This window comes from Eutrema salsugineum, unplaced genomic scaffold, assembly GCF_000478725.1.
Source record: "Eutrema salsugineum unplaced genomic scaffold, Eutsalg1_0 scaffold_1, whole genome shotgun sequence".
Taxonomy (NCBI): domain Eukaryota; kingdom Viridiplantae; phylum Streptophyta; class Magnoliopsida; order Brassicales; family Brassicaceae; genus Eutrema; species Eutrema salsugineum.
In genome coordinates, this window is record NW_006256909.1 from 3,324,149 (window position 1) to 3,348,703 (window position 24,555).

Sequence of the window (24,555 nt, forward strand, 5' to 3'; positions counted from 1 at the left end):
CAGTGCTGTGGGTAAAGCATCGATATCTCTCAGCACGATGTAGTAAGGCCGTATGGGTAAGGGAAGGAATCCATATGTATGCCATTTTCTTCTGTAAAAGGTTATTTTTTGCCCACGTGTATGAAAGTTTTGTTTGAAAACAAATAAATAAGCTTCAAGACCACGAAAAATAACTCCAAACCTAAACCATGGATAGAAAGAATGTACATACCAGTAAATCTAGTTAGAAAGGATTGTTCCTCGTTATCAACATGTGTACGTTTCTGTTGGAGAAACTTTCTCACTGATCGTTTCACATTACTCTCTCGTTCATGGAACTTGTCATCGCCAATGATCGTTACAAACTGTTGAATAAGCATTTCAGCTTATTGACGATTGGTTGATCATAAAAGCACACTTGCCTCAATACTAGTTTCTTGGCTCTCAATTGTTGTAGCATATTATTAGCTAAATAGAATCAAGAGATCATGGCAGCAGAGGCTATACTAGGGATTCGCGCCAATCTTCTGTCGAGCACAACCTTGTCATTGCTGAAACTAGTTTTTTTTTGTTTTAAACTAGCTTATGTTTAAAACAAACATAACAAACATAACTAAAAACAAACAAAATTGAATCAACTTTGCTTATTTATTTAAAATAAACAAAATTGAATCAAATTTTCCTAGCTTCTAAACCTCAAATTAATCTAGACCACGCCATAACTAAGATGCGGAAACGACTCTCTGAGTAGGGCTTAAATCCACATCTTATCCTCTTACGCCAAACTACTCATCATCTATGACATACATTGGAACTCTAAGCCACAATTTAAGTTCGAGTTTGGCCTATAACATGAAACACCAAACCTTATCCATGATTACAACATGCATCCACTTACATTTTATTTTCCTACTAGCCAAAAAAGAAAATTGAACAGGTTAGTTGTTTAAAATTCGTCGTCGCAAAAAGTTGACGACTTTTAACAGTTCGTGTCGTTTTGTTTTACTGGGGTTTTGCTTGCTTGTTTAGTCTAATTGAAGGTATCTTAGAATTTTGCAAGTAGGGATTTTTGTTGTTGTTGTAGTGTTGGAATTAGGCAGTGGTTGGTGATCCGATCTTTCTGGGTTTCTTATCTTTTATAAAATAAAGAATATACATGGCGGGTCCAGGAGAAGCTGAAGCAAAATCTCAGGCTTGTGCCTGTGCTGGTGGTGGTGGTGGTGGTGGAGAGAGAGATATGGCTCCTTCTGCTCCTGGGACTTCTTCAATCCACAGATCGGGATCTAGGCCGCAGCTTGATCTGAGCAAAGCTGAAATTCAGGGGAATTTCGAGGAGAGAGATCCCACCATTCTCTTGCCTAATCAATCTGATGATATCTCTCATTTAGCACTTGATATTGGAGGTATGATTCCCACTTTTTCATCTCTCATCACCACAAAAATGCTATCTTTTGTTCGAAACATCCAAACCCGTTGAGTTTGTTTGCAGGATCCTTGATAAAGTTGCTGTATTTTTCACGGCACGAGGATTACTCAAATGATGATGACAAGCGGAAGAGGACGATCAAGGAGAGATTGGGCATAACCAATGGGAACTTGAGAAGCTATCCTGTTCTTGGTGGGAGACTTCATTTCGTCAAGTTTGAGACTCACAAAATAAACGAGTGCTTGGATTTTATTCACTCTAAACAGCTTCATCGCCGAGGTATTCGTCTTGAAAACTTTCTTCCACCCCTGAAGCTTTTTTCCCTCTTCTCATGTTAGCAAGATTTTGCACCGAACACTTGAAAGCTGTGCTTACAAAATGACAATGCTAAGCTGATGTGGGTTTTGTCAAATTTTTAACTTTTGTAACTAGACTAAAGATTCTTCTAATTAAGCAATATCCTTATCCTTCGAGTTGACAATTTTGTTTTGTTTTCACTTTTATAAGATGAGTTCCTAGTGATTGACTGTTTAATTCGCCTCCTTCTCCATTTCAATAGATCCTTATCCTTGGAGTTCAAAGACCCTGCCTTTGGGGACGGGTGTTATCAAGGTAATGGCCATTTCGATGACATGCTTGCTTTGTCTTTATTATCACCTTATGATGCTCTTTCCGGATGTATATATGTAGCTCGTTCTGTCATTATTAATTAGTTGATGGTTGCTTGTTTAAACATATCTTACAGGTCACAGGTGGTGGGGCCTATAAATTTGCGGACTTGTTCAAGGAACGTCTGGGCGTTAGTATTGAAAAAGAAGATGAAATGCATTGCCTTGTTTCTGGAGCAAATTTTTTGCTCAAGGTAACACCTTTCTTTATGCAACATTCCATTTATCTTGTGTCTGCATGTGTAGTTGTGCCTTTATACTGTCTGTGTGTTTTCGTATATGTATAGTTAATTTGTTATGAAAAGTCTATTGAAAATTTTCAATTTTTCTACTTTTTTTTCCTCGATCTGCATGTGTTTATTTGAAATTTATTCTTATTTTCCAATGCTTTTTTTTCTGCAGGCTATTCGACATGAAGCTTTCACCCACATGGAGGGTGAAAAAGAATTTGTACAGATAGATCCCCATGACTTGTATCCCTATCTTCTTGTGAACGTTGGATCTGGTGTTAGCATAATCAAGGTTTGTGTACATTTGCTACTTCTTCGACCAACCGTTGTGTGTTCTTGCTCCTTGAACTTCTGTACTGGGAGGTCAGAAAATTGCATGGTCTCACACAATGTCTTTTGAAAGTCTAGGTTGATGGGGAAGGAAAGTTTGAACGTGTGAGTGGGACTAATGTTGGTGGTGGTACCTATTGGGGCTTAGGAAGACTTCTAACGAAGTGCAAGAGGTAAATGGATCCGATTTTGCACTGCTTGTTTATCATACTCTTGTTTCCTATACTTAACGATTGCTTTCTCTGTTTTTTTAGTTTTGATGAATTGCTAGAACTCAGCCAAAAAGGAGACAATAGTGCCATCGACATGCTTGTTGGTGATATTTATGGTGGTATGGATTACTCCAAGGTAAGGGCTACTTTGCATCACCCTACATCTGATTTCATTCGTTGAAGGATGTGACTGCTCTGACTCTCCTATTTAATGCTTTTTCACTTCAATTCTCATTGATCCATTAAACAGATTGGCCTCTCCGCTTCAACAATAGCTTCTAGTTTTGGTAAGGCGATCTCTGAAAATAAGGAACTGGAAGATTACAGACCTGAAGATATTTCCTTGTCTCTATTGCGGATGATTTCATACAACATTGGGCAGGTATGCCGTGAGTACAAAGGTTTTGAGCAAAATAAGTTTTAATTTTTTTCTCATTTTATTCCTACGCATATTTTGAGTTTCTGATTAGTGTGTTGCTATGTAGATATCATATTTGAACGCCCTTCGCTTTGGGTTGAAGCGAATATTTTTTGGAGGATTTTTCATAAGGGGTCATGCATATACCATGGACACTATTTCGTTTGCTGTACATTTCTGGTAAGCTCACTTGTAAACTTGGACCTAGAAGATGTGATATGTGTACTCCACCTTCATCACTCAACTCTTTAATTTATTGTTTGATCAAACTAGGTCGAAAGGAGAGATGCAAGCTATGTTCTTGAGGCATGAAGGTTTTCTAGGTGCTATGGGTGCGTTTATGAGCTATGAGAAGCATGGATTGGATGATTTAATGTCGCATCAGTTGGTTGAGAGGTTCCCAATGGGTGCACCGTACACTGGAGGAAATATTCACGGACCACCACTCGGTAATTTGAACGAGAAGGTAATCAATTTAGCTTACGTTCTACCAAAATCTCAGGTTGCTCTATTTGATTGAAGCTCACAACCACAGGTCCCGTAATTAAGTGCGGGAATATGATTGATACCGTTTATACCTAGTGTTGGGTAAAGTGCACGCTTCATACCATTATAATATTCTCTAGGAAAGACCATTATAGAATATGCTGCAAAAGCAATACCATTATAGTTGTCAAATCTTTGTAACAGTTATATATTCTTTTCTTTATTTTATGTATACATCAAAGGTTTAAATGAGAATCATAAGAGTATAGTCCATTGAATTTTGAATACGAGATGGAATCAGGTGCTCTTACCTTTTTTCAGTTTTCGTTCGCTAATTATATAGAGACATCATAAGAGTTGTGTATATTGACTCCGGTTTGGATAAGTTTTGGAGTTTGAAAGGGCCGTTCCTGATTTCTATCAGATTTCTTGGATGGAAAAGTTTGTGCGTAGAGGAACTGAAATAACTGCTCCTGTACCGATGGCTCCATCGAAAACGACTGGACTTGGAGGGTTTGACGTGCCCTCATCCAGAGGCAGTGCTCTAAGATCTGACGCCAGTGCTTTAAATGTTGGCGTTCTCCATCTTGTGCCCACACTGGAGGTGTTCCCATTGCTGGCCGACCCGAAAATGTAAGTGACATGTCCCCGTGTAATGTATTGTTGTACATATATCTCATGGTTTACCGTTTGTTCATGATATTTGGAAGATTTATGTTCGTGTGTGTCTACTCCAGGTATGAGCCTAACACGATTGACCTATCAGACCAAGGCGAACGAGAGTGAGTAATAGGCTCGATGCTGATCTTCCACAATATTGGTTTTATAACTTTTATTGGATTGCTTATTGTGTTTTGGTGTCTAGGTACTGGCTCAAAGTTTTGTCCGAGCATTTGCCAGACCTTGTTGATACGGTAGAGCTTAAAGTTCAATATTTTACTTTCAATAATCTTTCTTTCTGGGTGGTGAAGATTGTTTATGGCTCGTAACTCTTGCTTTACTGTTATTCTATGGACATGGTTATAGGCTGTGGCAAGTGAAGGAGGAACTGAGGATGCGAAAAGGCGTGGTGATGCTTTTGCTCGTGCTTTTTCTGCTCATTTGGCAAGGTTTGGTTCATCACAACAAATCCCACTCTGTTCAGTCCACAATCTACCAAACAGAAAATTCATAGTTAAATTCTTCAAGAAAGTGCTTTTGCCTTTTTGCTGACAAATTATTTTGGTTGTAGATTAATGGAAGAGCCTGCTGCATATGGAAAGCTGGGGCTAGCAAATCTCTTGGAACTTAGGGAAGAATGCTTAAGGGAGTTCCAGTTTGTTGATGCCTATAGAAGCATCAAGCTAAGGTAAAACATAGGCTTATCTCTCTTCTGCTTGAAGTTTCTTTTATGCTCTCTCGATCTTTGTAATCGATAGGGAGAACGAGGCATCACTTGCTGTTTTACCTGATTTACTGGAGGAGCTTGATTCGATGAGCGAGGTCTGTGATCTTTAAACCTTCTCTCTGTCTCTCTGTCTCTCAGTAGGCTTATGGTTTGGTACATACATGAGACAACTTCTCTCATTTCTGTTTAAAATTTGCTCGGATTTTCAGGAGGCGAGGTTGCTTACACTTATAGAAGGTGTTCTTGCTGCAAACATATTCGACTGGGGATCTCGAGCATGCGTGGATTTATATCACAAAGGAACCATCATTGAGATATACAGAATGAGTCGTAACAAGATGCAGAGACCGTGGAGGGTGAGAGAGAAGAACACCTTTTTTTTTCCTTCTTTTCCCTGAGGTTACTCTTTGCGAACTGTTAATTTCAAACCTGGAAGGAAATCTTCTGTTATCCGTAAAACCAGGTAGATGATTTTGATGCTTTCAAAGAAAGGATGCTTGGATCTGTAGGTAAGCAGCCTCATCGACATAAAAGAGCGTTACTGTTTGTCGATAACTCAGGAGCAGACGTCATTCTTGGGATGCTTCCTCTTGCCCGAGAGTTTCTCCGTCGTGGGACTGAAGTACGTATATCTCTCTAGCTCTTCGTCTAATAGTAAAATTTCGTCATACCCTTCACAAGACCAAATGCACAGGCCAAATGGTTTTCTTTGTGAAATTAGTTGATGAAAACACTAAAACAATTGTTACTATGATTGTCCAGGTTGTTCTAGTGGCAAACTCTCTTCCTGCTCTTAACGACGTGACCGCCATGGAACTCCCTGATATAGTCGCCGGGGCTGCTAAGGTTTTCTCGTTTAAGTTTTGGATTCTATGCAGTGGTTATAATGTTTTTCAGGTAACTAACTCGTTTGTTCTGTCTTTACTCTTGAAGCACTGTGACATTCTGAGAAGAGCGGCAGAGATGGGAGGCTTACTTGTGGATGCGATGGTAAATCCTGGGGATGGTTCAAAGAAGGACTCAACTTCAGCACCATTGATGGTTGTTGAAAATGGATGCGGAAGTCCTTGCATCGACCTCAGACAAGTCAGCTCCGAGCTTGCAGCCGCAGCCAAAGACGCTGATCTTGTATACACTAAAACATCTCTCTGTTTCTTACATGAAAAAATTTCAAAACACAAAAGGTAAGCTTTGTTCATTGGTTGATGTTTGATGATTTTGCAGGTTGTCTTGGAAGGTATGGGAAGAGCACTTCACACCAACTTCAACGCTCAATTCAAATGCGAGGCTCTCAAGGTTTGATTTGAAACCCCACTTGACAGAAAATTCTCATTCTGAAATTGCTATTGAAACTTTTGACTGAAACCTTTCTTTTCCTTTTTTTGCAGCTAGCAATGGTGAAGAATCAGAGATTGGCTGAGAAGTTGATAAAGGGAAACATATATGACTGTGTTTGCAGATACGAGCCTCCCTCTCTCTCTCAAATGTAATTTAAAATAGCCTATACATTCCGTCAATCATATCAGTACACTTGCCCCAATAGTAGTTTATTGGCTCAATGTTGTAACATATTAGACATTCTTGAATTGTGGAATATTTAATCGCTAGTTCCACTGTATAATAAAATGTGTTTCAATAAATCAAAATCACTTGTTAAAAGAGTATCAAAGGTTCAATTACATTATAAAAAAAAACAATACCCTTTGCTACTGACAACGTTTTAGTCTGAAATTTTTGCAAGCAATTTCTCAACCATGATTCTCTGCTGAGTCCCACTTAAGGATTCTGAGTTCATTATCGCATTGGCCACGATAATGACTGAACGTGGAGCTGTTGCGTTCACCCACACTCTGCCGTTTATGCCAATGGCGATCTCGAAGCAGAGTTTCTTTCCAAGAGCTTCGAGGACCGGGCACGTTTGTGAATTCAACCTATAAAAATTAAAAAGTTAACATCTTTTAAAGCCGAGAGAAGACAGATGGAGTTTAAGAGAGACAGTTTCTGAGAATATGTATCTTACATTCTTGAAAGACCAGTTGAAGTTTCAAACATGAAACCATCTCGTAAGGGTCCAAACAATGCAGCTTTGCCGCTTGCTAATTGCATCGTAACAAGTAACAATTAGTTTTGAAAAGATTTTACAGTAAGAAAAAAGGGGAAAATCAGGATTTTCTAGACTTCTCAGATTTTGACTAACCATCAGTACAGGACAGCTCGGGATTCATTCCAGTGTTTGTCTTGACAACCCGAGCATAAAGCAAAGTGCCGACCTGTTTATCATATGAATCTATGTTAACTTACGAGTAACAAGCAAAACACATCTAATTCAATGTGAAAACAAGATGATGATTTATCAGAATGAGCATACTTCAAACTTGGGCATATTTCTTCTCGTTACTCCTTCAAATGCAAGACCCGGCAAAAGCGCCAATTGAGCTCCCTTTATGTCTACCCAAAAATTCTGCAATGCCACAAAGAATCAATTAGTCAAATAAAAAATTCAGCACCTAAAATTATCTACGTTCATGCGTGAAGCAAACTTAAACTGCAGGAGAAAAATTGAAAAAGTCAGTTAACATTTGTTTGTCCAACTATGGTATCAGTTTTTTTCTTCTGATTATATACATTTATTTACTTATCCAGGGTAACATGATGAAACACTGATCGACATAAATTGATAAACGATTACTAAATTTATCGTATTTGACCGCTATCAAACAATAAAATGCTTGAGTTTCAGAGATGACCAATCTGAGAGGGAGCAAACAACAGTAGGATTTCAAACAAAATTGAAGAATCTATACAAGTAAAACTTCAATGGACTTACCTCTGCTTTATAATCTACCACAATTCCAAGAACATGATCCTCAAGGCGAGGTATGTACTGCAAAAACCATAATAACAGAGTCAATAACAAAGAGAATGAGACGTGCATATAATCAACAAAGTTGACCCCCAATACTCCTACAATAGTTTTTAAAACTAGAGTGGTAGATGAAAGGTAACTTCTCCAATTCATCAAGCCAGAGGCACATGATCAATAAACTAGCAAGAATCCTCCTTATGCAATTGTGCAGTTTTGTTAGTTCTGACACATGATTGATCAATTCGAGACTCACTGACTCTGAGCAGGTGACAACATTCGGGATAATCCAAGACAAACTCAGTAGAGAAGCAACCAGCAAGGCAAGATTGATTCATCTCATAGTAAACAATGTCAAAACCCATTGAGCTCACCCGTTTATGAGAACTTTCGACCCAATACGTGTTTGGCTTCGAGTAACTTAACTTCCCAGCTCTCACGGCAGAGATAGCATCACCATCCTGAAAGAAGCCAAAACACAATGTCAATCTTCATGCTTGCAGCTCATGGAAGCAGTCGTATGTATCACAAATCAAGTGCTCACTAGAATAACGTTTACATTCATATACACAGACACACACAAGAAAGAGAAGAACAAATTGAGGAAGATGAAACCTGACGGAGGCCACTGCCGAGCTTGATAGTCTGGTTAGTCATGTTTGACAAATCAAGAACAACATCACCTGGAACCTGAAAAGCAAAAACCCATGGCAGAACAACTCATGTTTCGTTGAGACCAAATCAAATCGACCCTAAAAAACGATTTTTTGGAATTGAGTACGGACGACAATCTGATCGATGAGGCTTTTGGGAGACACAGAGACTTTTGTATCCATCTTCTATCCTTCGCTAGTGTCCCCAAAGCTAAAAAGCAGTAAATTGGCGAGCGAGGAATTTCCGTGGATTGGAGATAAAACCCTAAAGAGTGTTAAACCTCAGTTCATTTAGACTAGACGATGGGAAAGTTGGGGAGGAACTCCGAAACACGGCAGGCCCTGTGTTTTTTTTTTTTTTTTTTTTTTCGAACCGGGATATTATTAGTTTGGTATTCGATTTGGACAAACCTGATCCGATTCTTACCAAACTGAAGTTGAAACCAACAACTGAATTGAATCGAACCGATTTGGAAAAACAATCCGAACCGAAATCTTTAATCAAAGCCATGCCAAACCAATCAATATTATTTTGGTTCACTCTAAAACCGAAAACCAAAACAAACTAAAAGTCGCCATCTAAAAACCGAACCGGAAATTCGGATTACCCTTGTATTGGTCGCAATCTTATTTCAATGTTCGACAAATGATTACATGTTAAAGATGTTACAGACTTCACCTAATCGCAGTTGCTGAAATACTCGGAAAAACCAGATTTCCGAACACAAGAAAGAGTAAAATAATATGCAAAGGATTTAACATTGCAAATACAATTATACAACAACCATACGTAAATACACATGTTTTTCCTTATGAACTCATCAAACGGGGTGGTCACATGTGTATATCTTAATTACACAGCTTCAACTAATTTGCTTCTCCAAGAGACCAACCGTTTTGTAATAGAAAGCGACCAGTCCTTTGATCAAAGAAAATTAAAAAAAATGACAGTTTTCATTGTGAACTCTATTCTCCGGTCAAAAGCAACTATTATTATACCTATTATATGTTCAATGTTTCTGTTGAGGGCTCCTCTTTCTCATCACCATTTTCCTCTTTCACATCTTCGGTGATCTTTCCGTCTTTCTGGAGAGCACGACGCATTGCAGCGTTCACCTGTTTTCTCATTTTGGCATTCTCAACAAAGATATCTGCCAATATCTTCCTCAGCTCGTCCTCCATGATTCTTGTTTCAGTATCCACGCTGATAGATTTATCCATGGCGTTGCCTTGAGCAGCAGAATTTTCATCAAGCCCGGCAAGCAGCTGAGCCTGAAAATGGCCACCATTGTTAATAACTCGTAAAATGCACAGCGTAACAGAGTATTGCAACTTACTAGTCAGGGTTTTCTAACAATATTTCACTAGTGTAGCGAGAACCTAACTATCTTCCACTAACAAATAACTTTATCCTGATGCATGTACAGAGACGCACTGAAAAGAAATTCCTATTATAGGAACTCTTGGATGTGACTGAATATACTAAGTTGGGAAACTTTTTTATTTTAAATGGAGATAAAGAAGAGATGCATTAATACCTCCTCAATTTGATCATCAGATATTGACAGCAAACGCATAGCGTCTGATACTGTAGTTGAGTCCTCTACGAAGTTACCGTTTCCGTCCATGGACAATTTCAAGTTGTACTCTTTAAGCCGGTCGTGGAGAATTATGCAGTCACTAAACAGTTTTTTTCTAGCTGCTACAGTGTTCTCAAGTAGTTTTCTTTCCTGTTGGAGTAGTTTCTGAAAAGTGCAACATGTTTCAGTCTCAGTTGTCTTGTCTCTTTTGTTCTGATATATGCTAAGTAAAATCCACAAACCCATGGCGTTGCCAAATGAGATATAATATATATATATATATATATATAATACTATACTAGCCAGAAATTTACCTCCGCTTCAGTTTTATCTGTCAGAGATTGAGTCAGCTTCTTTTCAAGTTCCACATGAGAACGCCTGAGAGATTTGACCTCTTTGACAAGAACTTTAATATCTGCTTTTGATTTTGCCTCTAATTCATCATATCTCCTGGAGAGATTCTCCAGCTGTTGTTTACTGGCATCTAATTCTTTTGACAAAACATGTCTTTCAGAAATAGTTGACTGTTCAGTGGGTTCTGCATATGAGCTCCCATCCTGTTGTAATGATTTGCATCAGCGTGCTTCTCTAGTAGAGAGATATTATGTAACAACCAGTTTGTTTGCGGAAATAGTTTTATAAACATAGAGCTATTTCAAATCATACCTCTCTCGACTTTAACTTCATTTCCATCTCGTAAGATTTTTGTCTAAGTTCTTCCATATCCCACTGCACCTGAGTAAATCTTTCCCTCTCGGTCATAATAGCTTGCTCCAAATTCTCTTTGCTTCTCTGCTTAGTAGTTTCAAGTTCCCCTTCTAAATCATTAACCTGAGCAGTAAAACCAAGATTATACAACACTACCATTCGCTCCAAAGAAAAAAGAATAAGACACAGATGTTTTAAAACAAAAAAAAAGGATGGAAATAGTAAAACGTAATTCAGGGTTACTTTTCTTATTGTACCTTTTTGTTCAAGTACTCCTTCACCGCTATCTCTTGATTTAGTCTTGCTATAAGATCCTCCATATCTGTTTTTGCATTGACAAGTCTCTCATTCGTGGCTAACAGAATCCTGTTCAATTTATTACGCAGGTCCAGTGGAAGAACTATTTGTGCACTACCCTGCCTCTCCGGGTTATAAACAAGCCCAGTTCCAAGCGATCCACCAGGACCTCGGCGTAAATCCAAGTGACTATCACTGCTTGAACTTAGGAGACCAGATGTTGATGTCTCACCGGTGTGTAGAGAAAACCCGTCAGCACTCTCAACAGAAAGCTTTCTATTATGGATTACCGAGGGAGTTGATGATTCTGGTTCAGAGAGAAGTCGTGAGCCATTGTTAGCAAGAAGTACACCTTTAGAAGCATTTCCATTATACATGTCCTTCCCTAAGATATTATTCACATATCTTGAGCGGACTTTATGTTTGGGAAAGTCTTCAAGTTGCTCTAGAATAGTTTGGCTCATTGAAAGTCCCTCGTCAATGTTGGACATGCTAAAGTTAACGAGCTTCTCTATTGGATTTGTTACTTCTTCATCCAAAGTTAAATCTTCGGTACCAATTTCAGAAATATCATCCTGTCCTACACTTGGAGATCCAAGCTCAGATGTTTCATAAGCAGTATCACTGCCATAGTCAGATGTGAGAGAAGAACTGCCGCCAGCCTGAAACAAGCTCAAATTTGGGTGAACCATAGGCGACGAACTTGAGCTATTGGCATCGGAAGCATTCTGATCTACATCTTGGCATGCTGAAAAGCAAATCACATTAGACTCTAGTGACACATAACAGCATTTACCAATGCACGGCTAAAGTGCGTAATGTAATAGCTCATACCAGACCTAGCAGCAGCTTCTAGTTCAAGAAAGGATGCAACTACTACACTTCTTGCCAATTCTATATCAGATAATAGCTTCGTTATCCACTCCTCAAGAGAGCACCTTCTCTGCAACAAGGTCACAGCTATCACTTGTGAAACAGATTGTTTGCATGAACAGTTGTAACATTATTGTTGAGTACAACATGGCTTTCCGTATATTCTACTAGCCCCAGGAAAAAATGCAATACCTCTTCTAAAACTGCTCTGCTTTTCATACGCAACAGCCCTTTGGGGGGAGCTGATGGAAAACTTTTTCTGGGAAACGCTCTTTTAAGCTGAAAGGAAAACATGAAATTGCATATTAAATAATATCATTGAGAAGTGAAAAGTGGAGACTTGGATTAGGTGATGCTCAAGGAGAACTAGTTCTTACATCCGTTAATAGCTTAAGAAAATCATTAAATCTTCTCAACACTCCTCGCATTGTGGTAACACCTTCAGGAGATTGCACACTAATCTGAACCCTGTAAAACTGTTCCTCTAAAACGTTATACATGTAAGTAAGTTCAATTTAATATTGGAGTAATCTATGATATGTACAACAGTAAAACTCTTCAGCTGTAAAAAGAAAGGGCACACTCCAGTAGGCAAGGTAGGTAGAACAGGAAACTAATATATCGTTGTTCATGTTGAAATTCATTTGTCCAAAGATGTTCAAGATATGGTCGACTTAATCAGATCAGCTACGAGAAGATAAAGACTGAAAATTATGCCCATGCAAGAGATAAATACTGGAGCCTTAAATTTTTGAAGTTACCACTACAGGATCTGAATTTCTAGACTTTGGAAGAACAACCCACGAGGGTATTGTAGCACAATAACTCCATCCGGTTCGAGGGTCATGAGGCCAAACAGTATCTCTACCATTCTGCATAAAAATACATCAAAATCTTATTTCCTTGAAGTCTCCAACTGTACATATATGGAATTCAATTGAGCAGAATGATATTTCTCAGCCAGCAGCTACCCAAAGATCATAAGTAAAGATTTAGCTACCCCTGATGTTCAACGAAAGTTAACAAATAGTCAGTTTCCTGAGGGAACTGAGTAAGAAACAGAATTCACCAATTGTACAAAGTAGCTTCAGCTAACTGTTAGGAATCTTCCATAACTGGGGAGAGGGAACAAATAATGCCTTTTGTGGTAAGTTTTACCATTGGACTTGGTGGTACTACAGTAGCTTTTCAAATAGATTGGGACTCACTAGCATAAATATCCACATTTCTTCATATTCAGCAGATATAGCAAGAACAATGAAGAGCATATATATATCAGGCTACAGTAACTACAGAATTCGAGCAAGGCACTTCTAAAGAAGCATAATAAAATTCCAAAAAAAAATTCTGGAACTCACCCATTTGCGTGGCGGAGGGCTCCAGTCCATCCCCAATGGAAGAGGCGACGTGCCATCATGTCTGTGCTTCGGCGGACTCCGTCTCTGCATCATCGCCACCAAACTCTAGCTAACTCTCTCTCCAGATTTCCGAACCCGAATATAATTATTCCGATCAAATCCAATCGGAGACTGCCCGATCGAGAAAACACAAATCTGAGCAAAAGATCGAAGAGTAGGGTTTATGAAGATCGTCAGATCGAGGTGGAATTGAGGGGGAGATAGAGAGAGAAGGAGGACCAGATGGCGTCTCTCAGAGTCAGGGTCCTCTGGTTGAATTCCACGGACCACGGCGATAAACGGCGGTGTCGTCTACTTTAACGGAAAAGCCGAGAGGACAACACGTCATTTGACGGAGGCGCGAAGGCTGCCGTTACCGTGTATATATATGTATATGTCCTCACCTTCTTCCCGTGAGATTCGGTTTGGGACGTCACTCGTGAACCACGTTTTGGTTTTGGTTTTGGGTTTGAGTTGGGTTTATATCTGAGCTCGCTATTGCATGTTTTGTAAGCCTGAGTTTGGTTGGGCTCAGTCATTTATCCATGTCATCTTCTATCTTTTATTTTATTTGGTCGGAAAACAAAATATTTTTGGTAAATAACACAATTTGTTTTACATAACATATGTACACAAGAGGATTTTGGATGTTCAAAAAAAAAAAAAACATATGTACACATTTTGTTTCACCTTCAAATTTCACTCTTTACAAATACGCCTTCAAAACTATATAATTTGGTGTAGAGGTAATGTTTATGATAATGAAACAAAAATTGCATTTTACATTTACAAATTTTAACTTAAATCAAATTATTTTGGAATTTTTTTAAATGACCCTTAGTTTTGTTTTTTTAACATTTGATGACATGAAATGACCCTTTAATTATATCTCCGTAGCTATCCGAAATTAAATATTATTAAAATCTGCCAGAGGCGAAAAGGTCTCCAGCTCCAGCTAAACTCCAAGAGAGCGAGAGGAGAGAGAGGGAAGAGAGGAGAGAGAGATTCAATTATACGCAGAAAGGTGAGAAGCTGCTATTGGTGGTTCTCTCTCTTTGTGATTGATCTGGCGATTCGTCTGGTTTCCGCGGGAAACCTCCTCTTCCGTTGACCTTCCTCCCTATCGGTGACCGTCGCGGTCGAGTTTTGTTGATCGGAGGAAATGGCGATCCTGTATGCACTGGTGGCGCGTGGGACGGTGGTGCTGGCGGAGTTCACGGCGACGTCGACGAATGCGAGCACGATCGCAAAGCAGATCCTGGAGAAGGTCCCAGGGAACAACGACAGCAACGTCTCCTACTCTCAGGATCGCTACGTCTTCCACGTTAAGCGCACCGATGGTCTCACCGTTCTCTGTATGGCCGAGGAAACTGCCGGCAGTACGTCCTCCTCCTCTCTTTATTTTTATCATCTCGATCTGTAATTTACAATTTTGATAAAGTGTTGATCTTTCCTGAAACCGGAATTCAAAATTCTAATCTTTTTTTTTTTATATATGTGGTGTCAAGTCTGTGTCGCATGGATTCTGTTTCAAGTTAAAATCTTGATGTATGCCAGATTCGAATCGATTCCATTTCTTTACAGAAACAGAGTTCTCTTGTTATTATATATAAAAAAACTAGTCTTTGTATGTAAATGATGTCAGGGAGAATTCCGTTTGCGTTTCTGGAGGATATACACCAGAGGTTCGTAAGGACATATGGCCGGGCAGTTCATACAGCACAAGCTTATGCCATGAACGAGGAATTCTCAAGAGTTCTCAGCCAGCAGATTGAGTATTACTCTAATGATCCTAATGCCGACAGGATTAATCGGATTAAGGGTGAAATGAGTCAGGTCTCAATTTCTCCTTTTTAGTAAAAGACTTGGCTCTGAATCTTGGCTTTATCTTGACATACATCTCTGTTTCTTTTGTGATTGGGGGTTCTGGGTCAGGTGCGGGACGTGATGATAGAGAACATTGACAAAGTTCTAGATAGAGGTGAGCGGCTCGAGCTTCTCGTCGACAAAACCGCCAATATGCAGGGAAATACATTCCGTTTCAGAAAGCAAGCTCGCCGTTTCAGAAGCAACGTCTGGTGGAGAAATTGCAAGCTCACGTATGTTTCCTAATACCTTAAAAACTTGCTTTAGAGGTCATGCATGAAATTGAACAATTTGCAGTATTGCGATTGCAAAAATGTATGTCGAAACTAGTTTTGGCCTAAAAAACATTCGGCATTCGATAATCTGTGTCCTAATGAACAACATCTCAAGTGACGATATTTTTTCTTGGATTTTTCATGAATCGAACATTTTTCCCAACTGTGTTTGTTTCTTGCAGAATTCTCTTGATACTACTACTACTGGTAATCATATACATCGCAGTGGCCTTTGTCTGCCACGGACCTACTCTACCATCTTGCATTTAAGTGAGTGCATCTGTCTCTTAAGGGATCTCAGTTCTGTGTTTGCCGCGGTTATTTTGTCTGCCCTTCTGATGTCAAAAACCCCTGTGTTTCCTCCAGCTTTTTCATCTGGCTGCTTATGTTTTCAACTCACCTATACTGAAGTTTTTTGTATTTATGGAGCAATGTGAAAGCTCATTGCTTTGCAAGCTTGTGTGAATTTGTGGTATCATATTCTATAACTACCCATAGTGAGAATCATTGTGTATGTGACTTCCTCTTTATATCTACATCAATTTCGTAAGTCATTGTAAGGGATTTTTGTTCATCGTTGTAAATTTTCCAAGCTCCAAATAAATGGGGCAGGCCAAAAGCATTTTTCCAAGCTTTGATTGACGAAACAATTAATTCTGGAAACATCTCACATTAATTCTTGAAAGACCAGTTGAATTTTCCAACACGAAACCATCTCTTAAGAGTCCAATATTAATTCTGCAGCTTTGTCACTTGCTACATTGTGGCAAGCAACAATTCGTTTTGAAAGCATTTACAGTAAAAAGAATAATCAGAATTTGAGTTTACCAATGTTTGTCTTGGCAACCCGAACATAAAGCAAAGTGCATACCTGTTTATTACATGAATCTGTGTTAACATTTCGGAAACAAGCAAGCCATAGAGAATGTCATATTATCAGAATGTACATGCCTCAAACTTGGGAAAAATTGCATCTCGTTACTCCTTCGAATGCAAGAATCGGCAAAAGCGACAGTTGAGATCCTTTGATGTCTACCCAAAAGTTCTGCGTTGCCATAATGAGACAATTAAAACAATGCAACACCTAAAATGATATTTGGTTCATGCGTGATTGCGTGAAGCAAGCTTAATCTAATACAATTAGGTTCTATAAATCTTTGATATTTTCTACAATTTTTCTGTCATTTAATTTAAGCTATAGCCTACCTATTATACAAAACGTAGATGTTACGATCTAAAAATATCGTGGCAAAAAGAATAACCGGTACTTAAAACGGTTAAAATATTTGTTTTCTTAAAACATGAATGTTTTTCTTACACAAATAAATTAGGTGCCAAATTAATAAATGCATATTCCTTGTCTAACGCTTGCCTCTACGTCCCCTTCCTTCCGTCGCGGTTACTCTTCCGTTGAAGCTGGTCCATTTTCTGCTCGTTTCTAGATTTTCCCCTTTCTCTCTTCTTCACTCCACCACCTTCCTCGAACCAACCCCCTCAGGCTGATTTAATTCCTTTTGTTTCCTTTAGCGCAAGGTTCAATTTTTCTTGCAAGTCAATTTACACAAACAGATCTCTGCGGATTGATCCACTTACACAGACCTGGGTCTTGATTTCATATAGAGTTTTCCTATTATTATCTGATGGGTTGGAGATACAAAGCTGGTCTTTTCTTGATTGGCACCGTCGTTGTCATATGGGTCACCTCTGCAGAAGTTACTCAGGTATTGACTCTGAAATTGCCCCCTTTTTTTTTTCTTTGATTCGATTCGTATTTGTCTTTTTTTTTTTTTGAGGTTGTGTATGTTTGATTTGTTTTGAGTTCGGTCAATTTCTGGATCCAATTCCATTAGGCTTATAGGCTTCGAGCTTCAATTAGAGGTCCAATTTTGATGCTATATTTGAATGGAGGAATCAAAGGGAAAACACAATTCAGATCTCTGTTCAAATGGGTCAATGATAAACTTATTTTTTCTGAATAATTTATTGAATGATTGACTTCGATTGACCAGGATATCTTTATCGCCTATAAGCAGCCGTTTGCAGTCACATATCTCGGAGCTTCTCTTATGATAGTTTACCTTCCCGTAGCATTCCTCAAAGACTGGCTTTGTCGATATTTAGAGCAACGGCGATCTTCCAGAAGCAATAAAGTTCCCGCCTTGACCGATGAGCCCTCCTCGGGAGAGATCGGTTCTCCTCTGACGCACAAAATCATTGAAATGGAACTTCAAGGGACTATCACTAAGAAAGATAGTGAGGAAGACTTTTCATCCCATGAAGAAGATGCGAGACCTTTGATCGGTAAAGGGAAAGAAGAGACACAGACTCCGAAACATGGGAAAGAGATCACCACAAAGCAGATTGCAATGTACGGGCTTTACCTCGCACCAATCTGGTTTGTAACAGAGGTGTGTTTTCTTTGACGTGCTGTTTGTATAGTTTTGATGTGTGCCTGAAAAGATTCCTCTATTAACTTAACCCCTTGGTAATGAATACAGTATCTGTCCAATGCTGCTCTTGCTCGTACAAGTGTGGCAAGCACTACTGTATTGTCCTCAACCTCAGGACTGTTTACTCTTTTCATTGGTGCATTTCTGGGTCAAGATACTCTGAACCTGTCGAAAGTAGTTGCTGTATTTGTCAGTATGGCCGGTGTGGTCATGACTACGCTCGGGAAAACTTGGGCTGCTGATGAGTCACAATTAAATTCTTCACTGTAAGTTTTTTTTCGTGTTACTTATCCTAACCTGTTTCAACATTCATCTCTTTTTGGAAAGTGAAAGATATCTCCTTAAATTCAAAAGCTAAACCTGAACTGCGTTCTAAATTGATATCTGAAGTTTGTATCATCTGGAAGATTCAGTTTTTTTACACTAATCTTGCTTAAGTTTTTTTTCTTTTTGTAAGTGTTGGAACGGTCTCATTCTCATAAAATTCATGATTACATGAGTTTTCCAATTTCATCAACCATATTCTTTTAACGTACAGTTGATATTTGTGTTTAGCAACGGGCAACGGTCCCTTGTGGGAGATCTCTTTGGGCTTCTCTCTGCAGTCTCGTATGGACTATTTACAGGTTAGAAAGTACAGTATTTCTTTTATTTGATCCTCCTATGGTTTAGGGATTTTTTGAGTTGGGGCCAATAACCTCGTGGCCTGTACTGTACTCTTCTGTTATTGATATCACAGTGCTTCTAAAGAAGTTTGCCGGTGAAGAAGGAGAAGGAGTTGATGTGCAAAAGCTGTTCGGATACATAGGATTGTTCACACTTGTTGCTCTCTGGTGGCTTGGTATAATAAGATCTTCCATAGTATTCAATTTTTACAAGTGTATCATCTGATGCATAACATATGAAACAGGGAATCGTCTCTTTTATTCAACTGTTTTTTTTGGGTTGCAGTGTGGCCATTGACAGCATTAGGAATCGAACCCAAGTTTACGATACCGCACTCTGCCAAAGTTGATGAAGTTGTATTGGCTAATGGTTTCGTTGGAAGTGTCCTCTCTGACTATTTCTGGTATGTTTCAATGATTCTAGGTGTCAGTTCTTAACAGATGTAATGTGCCAACAATAAATACAAGTCCCTAGAACCCTCAATAGAGTTGGTTGCTTGGCTAGCTCCAATAAAGAGGTGTGTAAATGTATGGAAAATGACTTGGCTCTTTTTTTTTTGCAATTTCAAGGGCACTTTCTGTGGTGTGGACGACTCCGCTAGTAGCGACACTGGGAATGTCTCTCACCATTCCACTGGCGATGGTTGCTGACATGATGATTCATGGTCGTCATTATTCCGCCATCTACATTCTTGGCTCTACTCAGGTAACTAACTCGTATGCTATCACAAACAGAGAGAATGAAGAATTTCTTGCTGCTCAAGAGTTTTTGCGTTTGTTTTTTTTTTTCAGGTGTTTGCTGGATTCGTAATAGCTAACATCTCGGACTTGTTCTCAAAGAAGCTTGGTTTGTAACAGTGGCTTCAAGCTTGTCAATGATTCTTTTTTTTTTTTTTTGTGGTGTTTCTGGGTAGAAATTGTATCCTAGATTCATGGTTGAAGTGAAAAGTTTATAGATTTTTTTTTTCTGTTTACATGAATGAAAGAAAAGAATGTGATTACCACAGTTTTTGATTTCCAATATGTTCGCACTGTGAAACAGAGTGAGAGGACCTGAGAGACATGTAACTGTCGCTGTTCTTTTTGGCGGCAGCAATTTCCAGTGTCACGTTTTTTTTTTAAAGATTAAAAGTAAGAAGTTAGAGCATCATTAACGCAGAGATTTTGGTCGTTTCTAACAGAAACTAATTATTAAAAAAATGGGTCAGCGTCTCTCATTTGACAAAAACGTCTCTTATTTGGCGACTTGTAGAGACGTTTCTACCTTACACGTGGCAGGGTTTAGTTGGCTAAAGGAAATGGAAAAAAAAAAACTGTGTATTTTCATTTCATTTTCTCCCATTTTCCTTTCTTCTCCCACGAAAAAGATTGAAATCGTTTGGTCTCTGCAACTTCTCCGATCGATTTTCCAACGGTTCGCGATTTGTCTCTGCAGGTTCTCCGAAATCGACGACGTTTGGGAAGGCTTTCAAATAAGTATTATGAACCCTAATCTCCTCTCTCATTTGTTTTATATTTTTCGATAAATCTCTGATGCCTCTTATCTGTTCATACGAAAATCTCTGCTAAGAATGTTTTCTATTTTTTGTATGTGTGTGTTTTAATTTTGTTTATCGGTGGTTAGTTACTATTTTGGCTTTGTTTCAGCGGCTCAACATTGGATTGATTTGTAACTTGAGATTCATTAGATATGTATAACCTTAGTAGAATCACTAGACATCTATCCTCGGTTTCACTCAGGGAAATCAGGGTCTGATGGATTCGAAGGCGATGATAATGGATGGGATATTCCAACGGGAGGATCATTCGGCGACACAGAATCTGATGATCTTGATTGGGACGTTAAATCGATGTGGTCGTTTGGTCTGACTAAGGAGCATTTCAATGGTGTCTCTGTTCTGCATCAGAAGAACACCGCTTCTGATTCAGGCGATGTAATGAGCAGATTGGGTCCTAAAGAAGTCTCAATGGTTAACGAAATGAAAGAGTATGATGATTTGATCAAAGAGATTGAGCAAGATAATAGCCATAGCAGAGCTTTTGTTGATGGGATCAAACAGAGAATGATGGAGATGAGTGTGTTGTTGAAGCAAGTCAAGGAGCCTGCAGCTAGAAGGTCTTATATCAAGGACTCTGAGAAGATTGAGATGTACAGATTGCACAAAGAGAATCCTGAGGTGTACACCGTTGAGAGGCTTGCTAAGGATTATAGGAGAAGATGAAGAAGAAGAGAGGAAGCTTGGTCGTCCCTTGGATGATTCAGTCGAGCGTTTGCTTGATGAGTGTCCTGAGTAAGTGCTTTGATAATATATCCTACTTGAGTTCGCAGATTCAAGTCAACTAATATTTGTAATTCATGCAGGTTCTTCATTTCGCATGACCGAGAATTCCATGTGGCATCACTTAACTACAAAATTATTTCGGAGGTTTGAGTTCAACAAAATGAAAGTAAGTCCCTTTCTTTTGAGTATGCATTGACTTAGTAAAGTAAACCATACGACATTTGGTCTACTGAGACATTTTCCCCTGCTTATGTTAATTATCAAGTGATCTTCTTTTTCCCACCTTGAGTATGCTAGAGTTTCTCGGTAATTCTCATACAAGGAATAAAAGTAATGATGACATTGCTTTGTGTTTTTGTTAAAATGTTAAACCTTCTTTGATCATTTCTCCTAGCTTGATGATAATAAAACACTCTTCCTCTGTTTTGTTCTTTAAACCTGCAGTGGAGAGGAGAAGTGAAGTGCCACAAGTATAGCAGACGACGTTCATCGGGGCTTGCAGCCATAGAGACAAAGCATCTCGACTAACAAAAAAGACAAAAAGACCTGGTCTCAAAAATATTAAAGGGCTTTGCAAAAAAAAATATCGACTAACAAGAGTTTTGCATCTCGTAAAAATCTTGCCCATTTTGCAAAAAATCTATTACTCTCTCAAAACATACAACTCCATAAATCTTTTATGTGTTGTCAATGGAAATTCAATATTCAGGGTTTAAAAAATGTAAAATATAAAAATCTAATCTACATACTAAACTAATCTACATAGACAGAAATTTGGATTAACTCAATATAATATTTCAGTATTTATGAAAAATTGTATGTTTTATTTGTTTTAATTTAAATGTATTACATGTATTTTAATCAAATAAATTTTACTTATTAATAATACATATTTCATTAACTTTATTAAAAAAAAAAATTCCAAGAGACTCATTTCAGTCTCTACCATTGCACTGTCTAAAAATTAGGGTCTCTAAAAACAGTTTCTAATTCAAATTTATGCTCAAATAATATTAAACTAATGAATAAAAGACCTATATGGGTCTCTGCATTAATGATGCTCTTACCAACAGAACGAGAAAAAAAAAACAGTTGAAAAGTGAAAGTCCTGTTTTGCTAAGCTCTAATTAATCTAAACTCTGATTTCACGTTTGGTTAAGCTTAAACCGTCTGGCTGGGTCAGAAGTGTCTTTAATTCGTATTATTTTTGTTTTTTTTTTTTTTCTCTTCCTGAATCGAAGGAGATTATAAAATCTCGTCGTTCGGCTTTCGACAATCTGTGAACGACGACCATGGCGCCGATTCTCAGATCCACTTCCCTTCTCGCTTTGATTTCTCTCTTCTTCTTCTTAGCTTCCACTCTGCCGATCTCATCTGGGTATATTAAATTCGTTTATCCTCGATCTCTACAAAATCCTTAGAGCTTTAGTTTCATTCAATCGTAGCTGTTCTTAGTTTCTATATTTTATCAGCATTACCCATAAGTCTGTTTTTTCGTGCTTTGGTGATCGTGATATCTTTATTTTCGAGTTGATAATTTGTGCAGATTGTGCAACGTTGATTTCAATCTCTTGTACTTGAATTCAACTGTTTTAATTCATTCATTACTTTTTTTTTCTTTCTCTTTTTGTTTGATTTTGCAGGTCTGAGGATAGTTACACAGTCACGGGTAGAGTAAGAATCCCAGCAAGTAAGTTTTAGCCTTTTCACCTTTTCTTTCTTCTGTTTCTGCTGGGCTTGGTTTAGACTTTAGATTACTCAGTTTTGCTACCTTGTCAATTATCAGATTATCTGAACCGTCCAAAACTTATAATTATCAGTCAATCTGTGATTGTCAAAAGTATATGTATCTTGAGATTAATAGCTGTCATTAGGCCTACCTGTTATGAGTGTATTTGCTTTTCTTAATTTTATGATCGTTAGCTGATGTAAATTCTCTGAATATATGTTTTCCTTCTATATATTTTACAATTCCATTAGCGAGTTTAGCTTTACTATGTAGTATGTCAGCTCTACAGGTAGACTGGCTAAAAGTAGTGTTTGCTTAAGAATATGAGCACATATGTTTCGATAATTTGAATAACGTTTTTCGAATTACTTTATGGTTTATATCATCACTGTTTTTGAGTGCTTGAGAATTAGGAGCAATATGCTTTGATAGTTTTTGGACAATGTATGCTTTCTTTCATCATCTTCTTCGAGTGCTACTCATTACTCTCGTTTCCATTATGTTGTAGTCTCACTACCTATTTTTGTGCAAAGTAATCTACAAGTTATTTTTGGCAGGCACCGCGATTGGTCACGCTGCAAAGTTCTCAAATATCAAAGTTGTACTCAATGGTGGACAGAATATTACTTTCCTCAGGCCGGATGGATACTTTACATTGTATGTTCTTCAAATATTATTGCTAGAAATGAACTCGATAAAATTTGTTACTGTTTTCTGCCTTGAAAACAAGAGTATCAGTATTGTTAATTATCGTTTTCCTCTACTACTCTAATTTTAAAGCCACAAAGTGCCAGCTGGGACTCATCTGATTGAAGTATATGCGCTGGGCTACTTCTTCTCTCCAGTAAGTTTTGTGTTTAGTTTGCAGTAATCTATGACTTTCTACAAAACTACAACTTTCTTAAGAACTCTGCTTCTCATTCCTCAATCAATGATTCAAAATTAGGTGCGAGTTGATGTTAGTGCTCGGCATCGTGGCAAGGTTCAAGCAACGCTAACAGAAACTAGGAGGAGTCTTACTGAGCTGGTTTTGGAGCCACTGCGGGCAGAGCAATACTACGAGGTGAATACTTTATACTGTATCTTCTTCTTTTTTTCTTTTATTTTTTTGGTTTTAGCTATATGCTTCTTCGTCCTGCTTTATGGTTGATCATGTACGATTTGCAGATGCGAGAACCTTTCTCTGTAATGTCAATTGTGAAAAGTCCAATGGGTCTTATGGTGGGATTCATGGTCGTGGTTGTGTTCTTAATGCCCAAGTTGATGGAAAACATGGGTACACTTCTCTAACACTCCCACTTGTATCCGTGCATTATTCATGTTCATCGTTAAAATGGTTCTTGGGTCTCGCTCTCTATAGTAATTGTTGGTATGTGTGGTAAACAGATCCAGAGGAAATGAAGAGAGCACAAGAGGAGATGAGAAGCCAAGGAGTGCCTTCACTCTCTAGCTTGTTACCCGCTAGCCGCTAAGAATTCCTCTGTTTTGACCCAAGAGTCCGAGACACGTAACATTTACCTGACTAGCCTTGGAAGAAATCAGCGTCAGGAAATTCTTTAAGCGATCTACCTTACTTTGGGGTTACAATGATTGGTGTTCAGTTAGTTGCAGCTTTTTGCTAGTCAGCATTTGGTTTGGACTGTACTTTATATGAGCAGAGACTCTCAACTTTATCTTCTTCTTTCTTGTTTAATGGTTTGCTCTCTTTTACCTTTTTGTAGAAACGTTATTGTTCTAGTGGGTTTTTATCAAGTGATTTACGTTTCTACAACAACTATTGA

General features: G+C 38.4%; 6 protein-coding genes and 1 pseudogene across 9 annotated transcripts; 5 read left to right on the plus strand and 2 right to left on the minus strand.

The window, feature by feature from the left end:
* Positions 1–958: 958 nt before the first annotated feature.
* On the plus strand, positions 959–6,795 carry LOC18030177 (pantothenate kinase 2). The gene is made up of 22 exons (XM_006412442.2): positions 959–1,382; positions 1,469–1,684; positions 1,965–2,017; positions 2,151–2,267; positions 2,476–2,595; positions 2,712–2,806; positions 2,888–2,981; positions 3,096–3,227; positions 3,331–3,443; positions 3,537–3,729; positions 4,174–4,382; positions 4,487–4,531; positions 4,615–4,663; positions 4,776–4,858; positions 4,981–5,097; positions 5,168–5,231; positions 5,346–5,492; positions 5,600–5,758; positions 5,899–5,982; positions 6,070–6,264; positions 6,361–6,432; positions 6,525–6,795. The coding sequence occupies exons 1-22, from the start codon at positions 1,136–1,138 to the stop codon at positions 6,624–6,626; spliced, it is 2,706 nt and encodes a 901-aa protein (XP_006412505.1). The 5' UTR covers positions 959–1,135; the 3' UTR covers positions 6,627–6,795.
* On the minus strand, positions 6,696–8,968 carry LOC18030178 (putative exosome complex component rrp40). Its single transcript, XM_006412443.2, has 8 exons — positions 8,785–8,968; positions 8,615–8,689; positions 8,374–8,460; positions 7,964–8,020; positions 7,505–7,597; positions 7,334–7,406; positions 7,157–7,232; positions 6,696–7,067 (listed from the first exon to the last, which is right to left on the minus strand). The coding sequence occupies exons 1-8, from the start codon at positions 8,833–8,835 to the stop codon at positions 6,857–6,859; spliced, it is 723 nt and encodes a 240-aa protein (XP_006412506.1). The 5' UTR covers positions 8,836–8,968; the 3' UTR covers positions 6,696–6,856.
* Positions 8,969–9,373: 405 nt separating this feature from the next.
* On the minus strand, positions 9,374–13,870 carry LOC18030179 (PX domain-containing protein EREL1). Of its 3 annotated transcripts, none has more exons than XM_024149442.1 (11): positions 13,748–13,866; positions 13,469–13,663; positions 12,872–12,982; positions 12,488–12,586; positions 12,303–12,389; positions 12,072–12,180; positions 11,198–11,985; positions 10,899–11,063; positions 10,547–10,789; positions 10,191–10,397; positions 9,374–9,924 (listed from the first exon to the last, which is right to left on the minus strand). In XM_024149442.1, the coding sequence occupies exons 2-11, from the start codon at positions 13,559–13,561 to the stop codon at positions 9,655–9,657; spliced, it is 2,172 nt and encodes a 723-aa protein (XP_024005210.1). In that variant the 5' UTR covers positions 13,562–13,663; positions 13,748–13,866; the 3' UTR covers positions 9,374–9,654. The 3 variants fall into 3 exon arrangements, with proteins under 3 accessions (XP_024005210.1, XP_006412507.1, XP_024005211.1); XM_024149443.1 differs by having other exon boundaries at positions 9,379–9,571; positions 9,652–9,924; positions 13,469–13,870; XM_006412444.2 differs by having other exon boundaries at positions 13,469–13,866.
* A 578-nt stretch (positions 13,871–14,448) lies between these two features.
* On the plus strand, positions 14,449–16,202 carry LOC18030180 (vesicle-associated membrane protein 711). Its single transcript, XM_006412445.2, has 4 exons — positions 14,449–14,886; positions 15,153–15,343; positions 15,443–15,606; positions 15,831–16,202. Exons 1-4 carry the CDS (start codon positions 14,670–14,672, stop codon positions 15,916–15,918), a joined length of 660 nt encoding a protein of 219 aa, XP_006412508.1. The 5' UTR covers positions 14,449–14,669; the 3' UTR covers positions 15,919–16,202.
* An 822-nt stretch (positions 16,203–17,024) lies between these two features.
* On the plus strand, positions 17,025–19,862 carry LOC18030181 (uncharacterized vacuolar membrane protein YML018C). 2 transcript variants are annotated; one of them, XM_024148550.1, is made up of 9 exons: positions 17,025–17,181; positions 17,269–17,369; positions 17,658–18,056; positions 18,147–18,364; positions 18,654–18,724; positions 18,838–18,939; positions 19,050–19,167; positions 19,334–19,469; positions 19,556–19,862. In XM_024148550.1, the coding sequence occupies exons 2-9, from the start codon at positions 17,289–17,291 to the stop codon at positions 19,616–19,618; spliced, it is 1,188 nt and encodes a 395-aa protein (XP_024004318.1). In that variant the 5' UTR covers positions 17,025–17,181; positions 17,269–17,288; the 3' UTR covers positions 19,619–19,862. The 2 variants fall into 2 exon arrangements, with proteins under 2 accessions (XP_024004318.1, XP_006412509.1); XM_006412446.2 differs by having other exon boundaries at positions 17,025–17,369; positions 19,556–19,860.
* A 250-nt stretch (positions 19,863–20,112) lies between these two features.
* On the plus strand, positions 20,113–21,618 carry LOC18030182 (annotated as a pseudogene).
* A 607-nt stretch (positions 21,619–22,225) lies between these two features.
* On the plus strand, positions 22,226–24,542 carry LOC18030183 (ER membrane protein complex subunit 7 homolog). Its single transcript, XM_006412448.2, has 7 exons — positions 22,226–22,423; positions 22,689–22,735; positions 23,332–23,431; positions 23,555–23,618; positions 23,721–23,837; positions 23,942–24,050; positions 24,161–24,542. Exons 1-7 carry the CDS (start codon positions 22,338–22,340, stop codon positions 24,244–24,246), a joined length of 609 nt encoding a protein of 202 aa, XP_006412511.1. The 5' UTR covers positions 22,226–22,337; the 3' UTR covers positions 24,247–24,542.
* Positions 24,543–24,555: the final 13 nt, after the last annotated feature.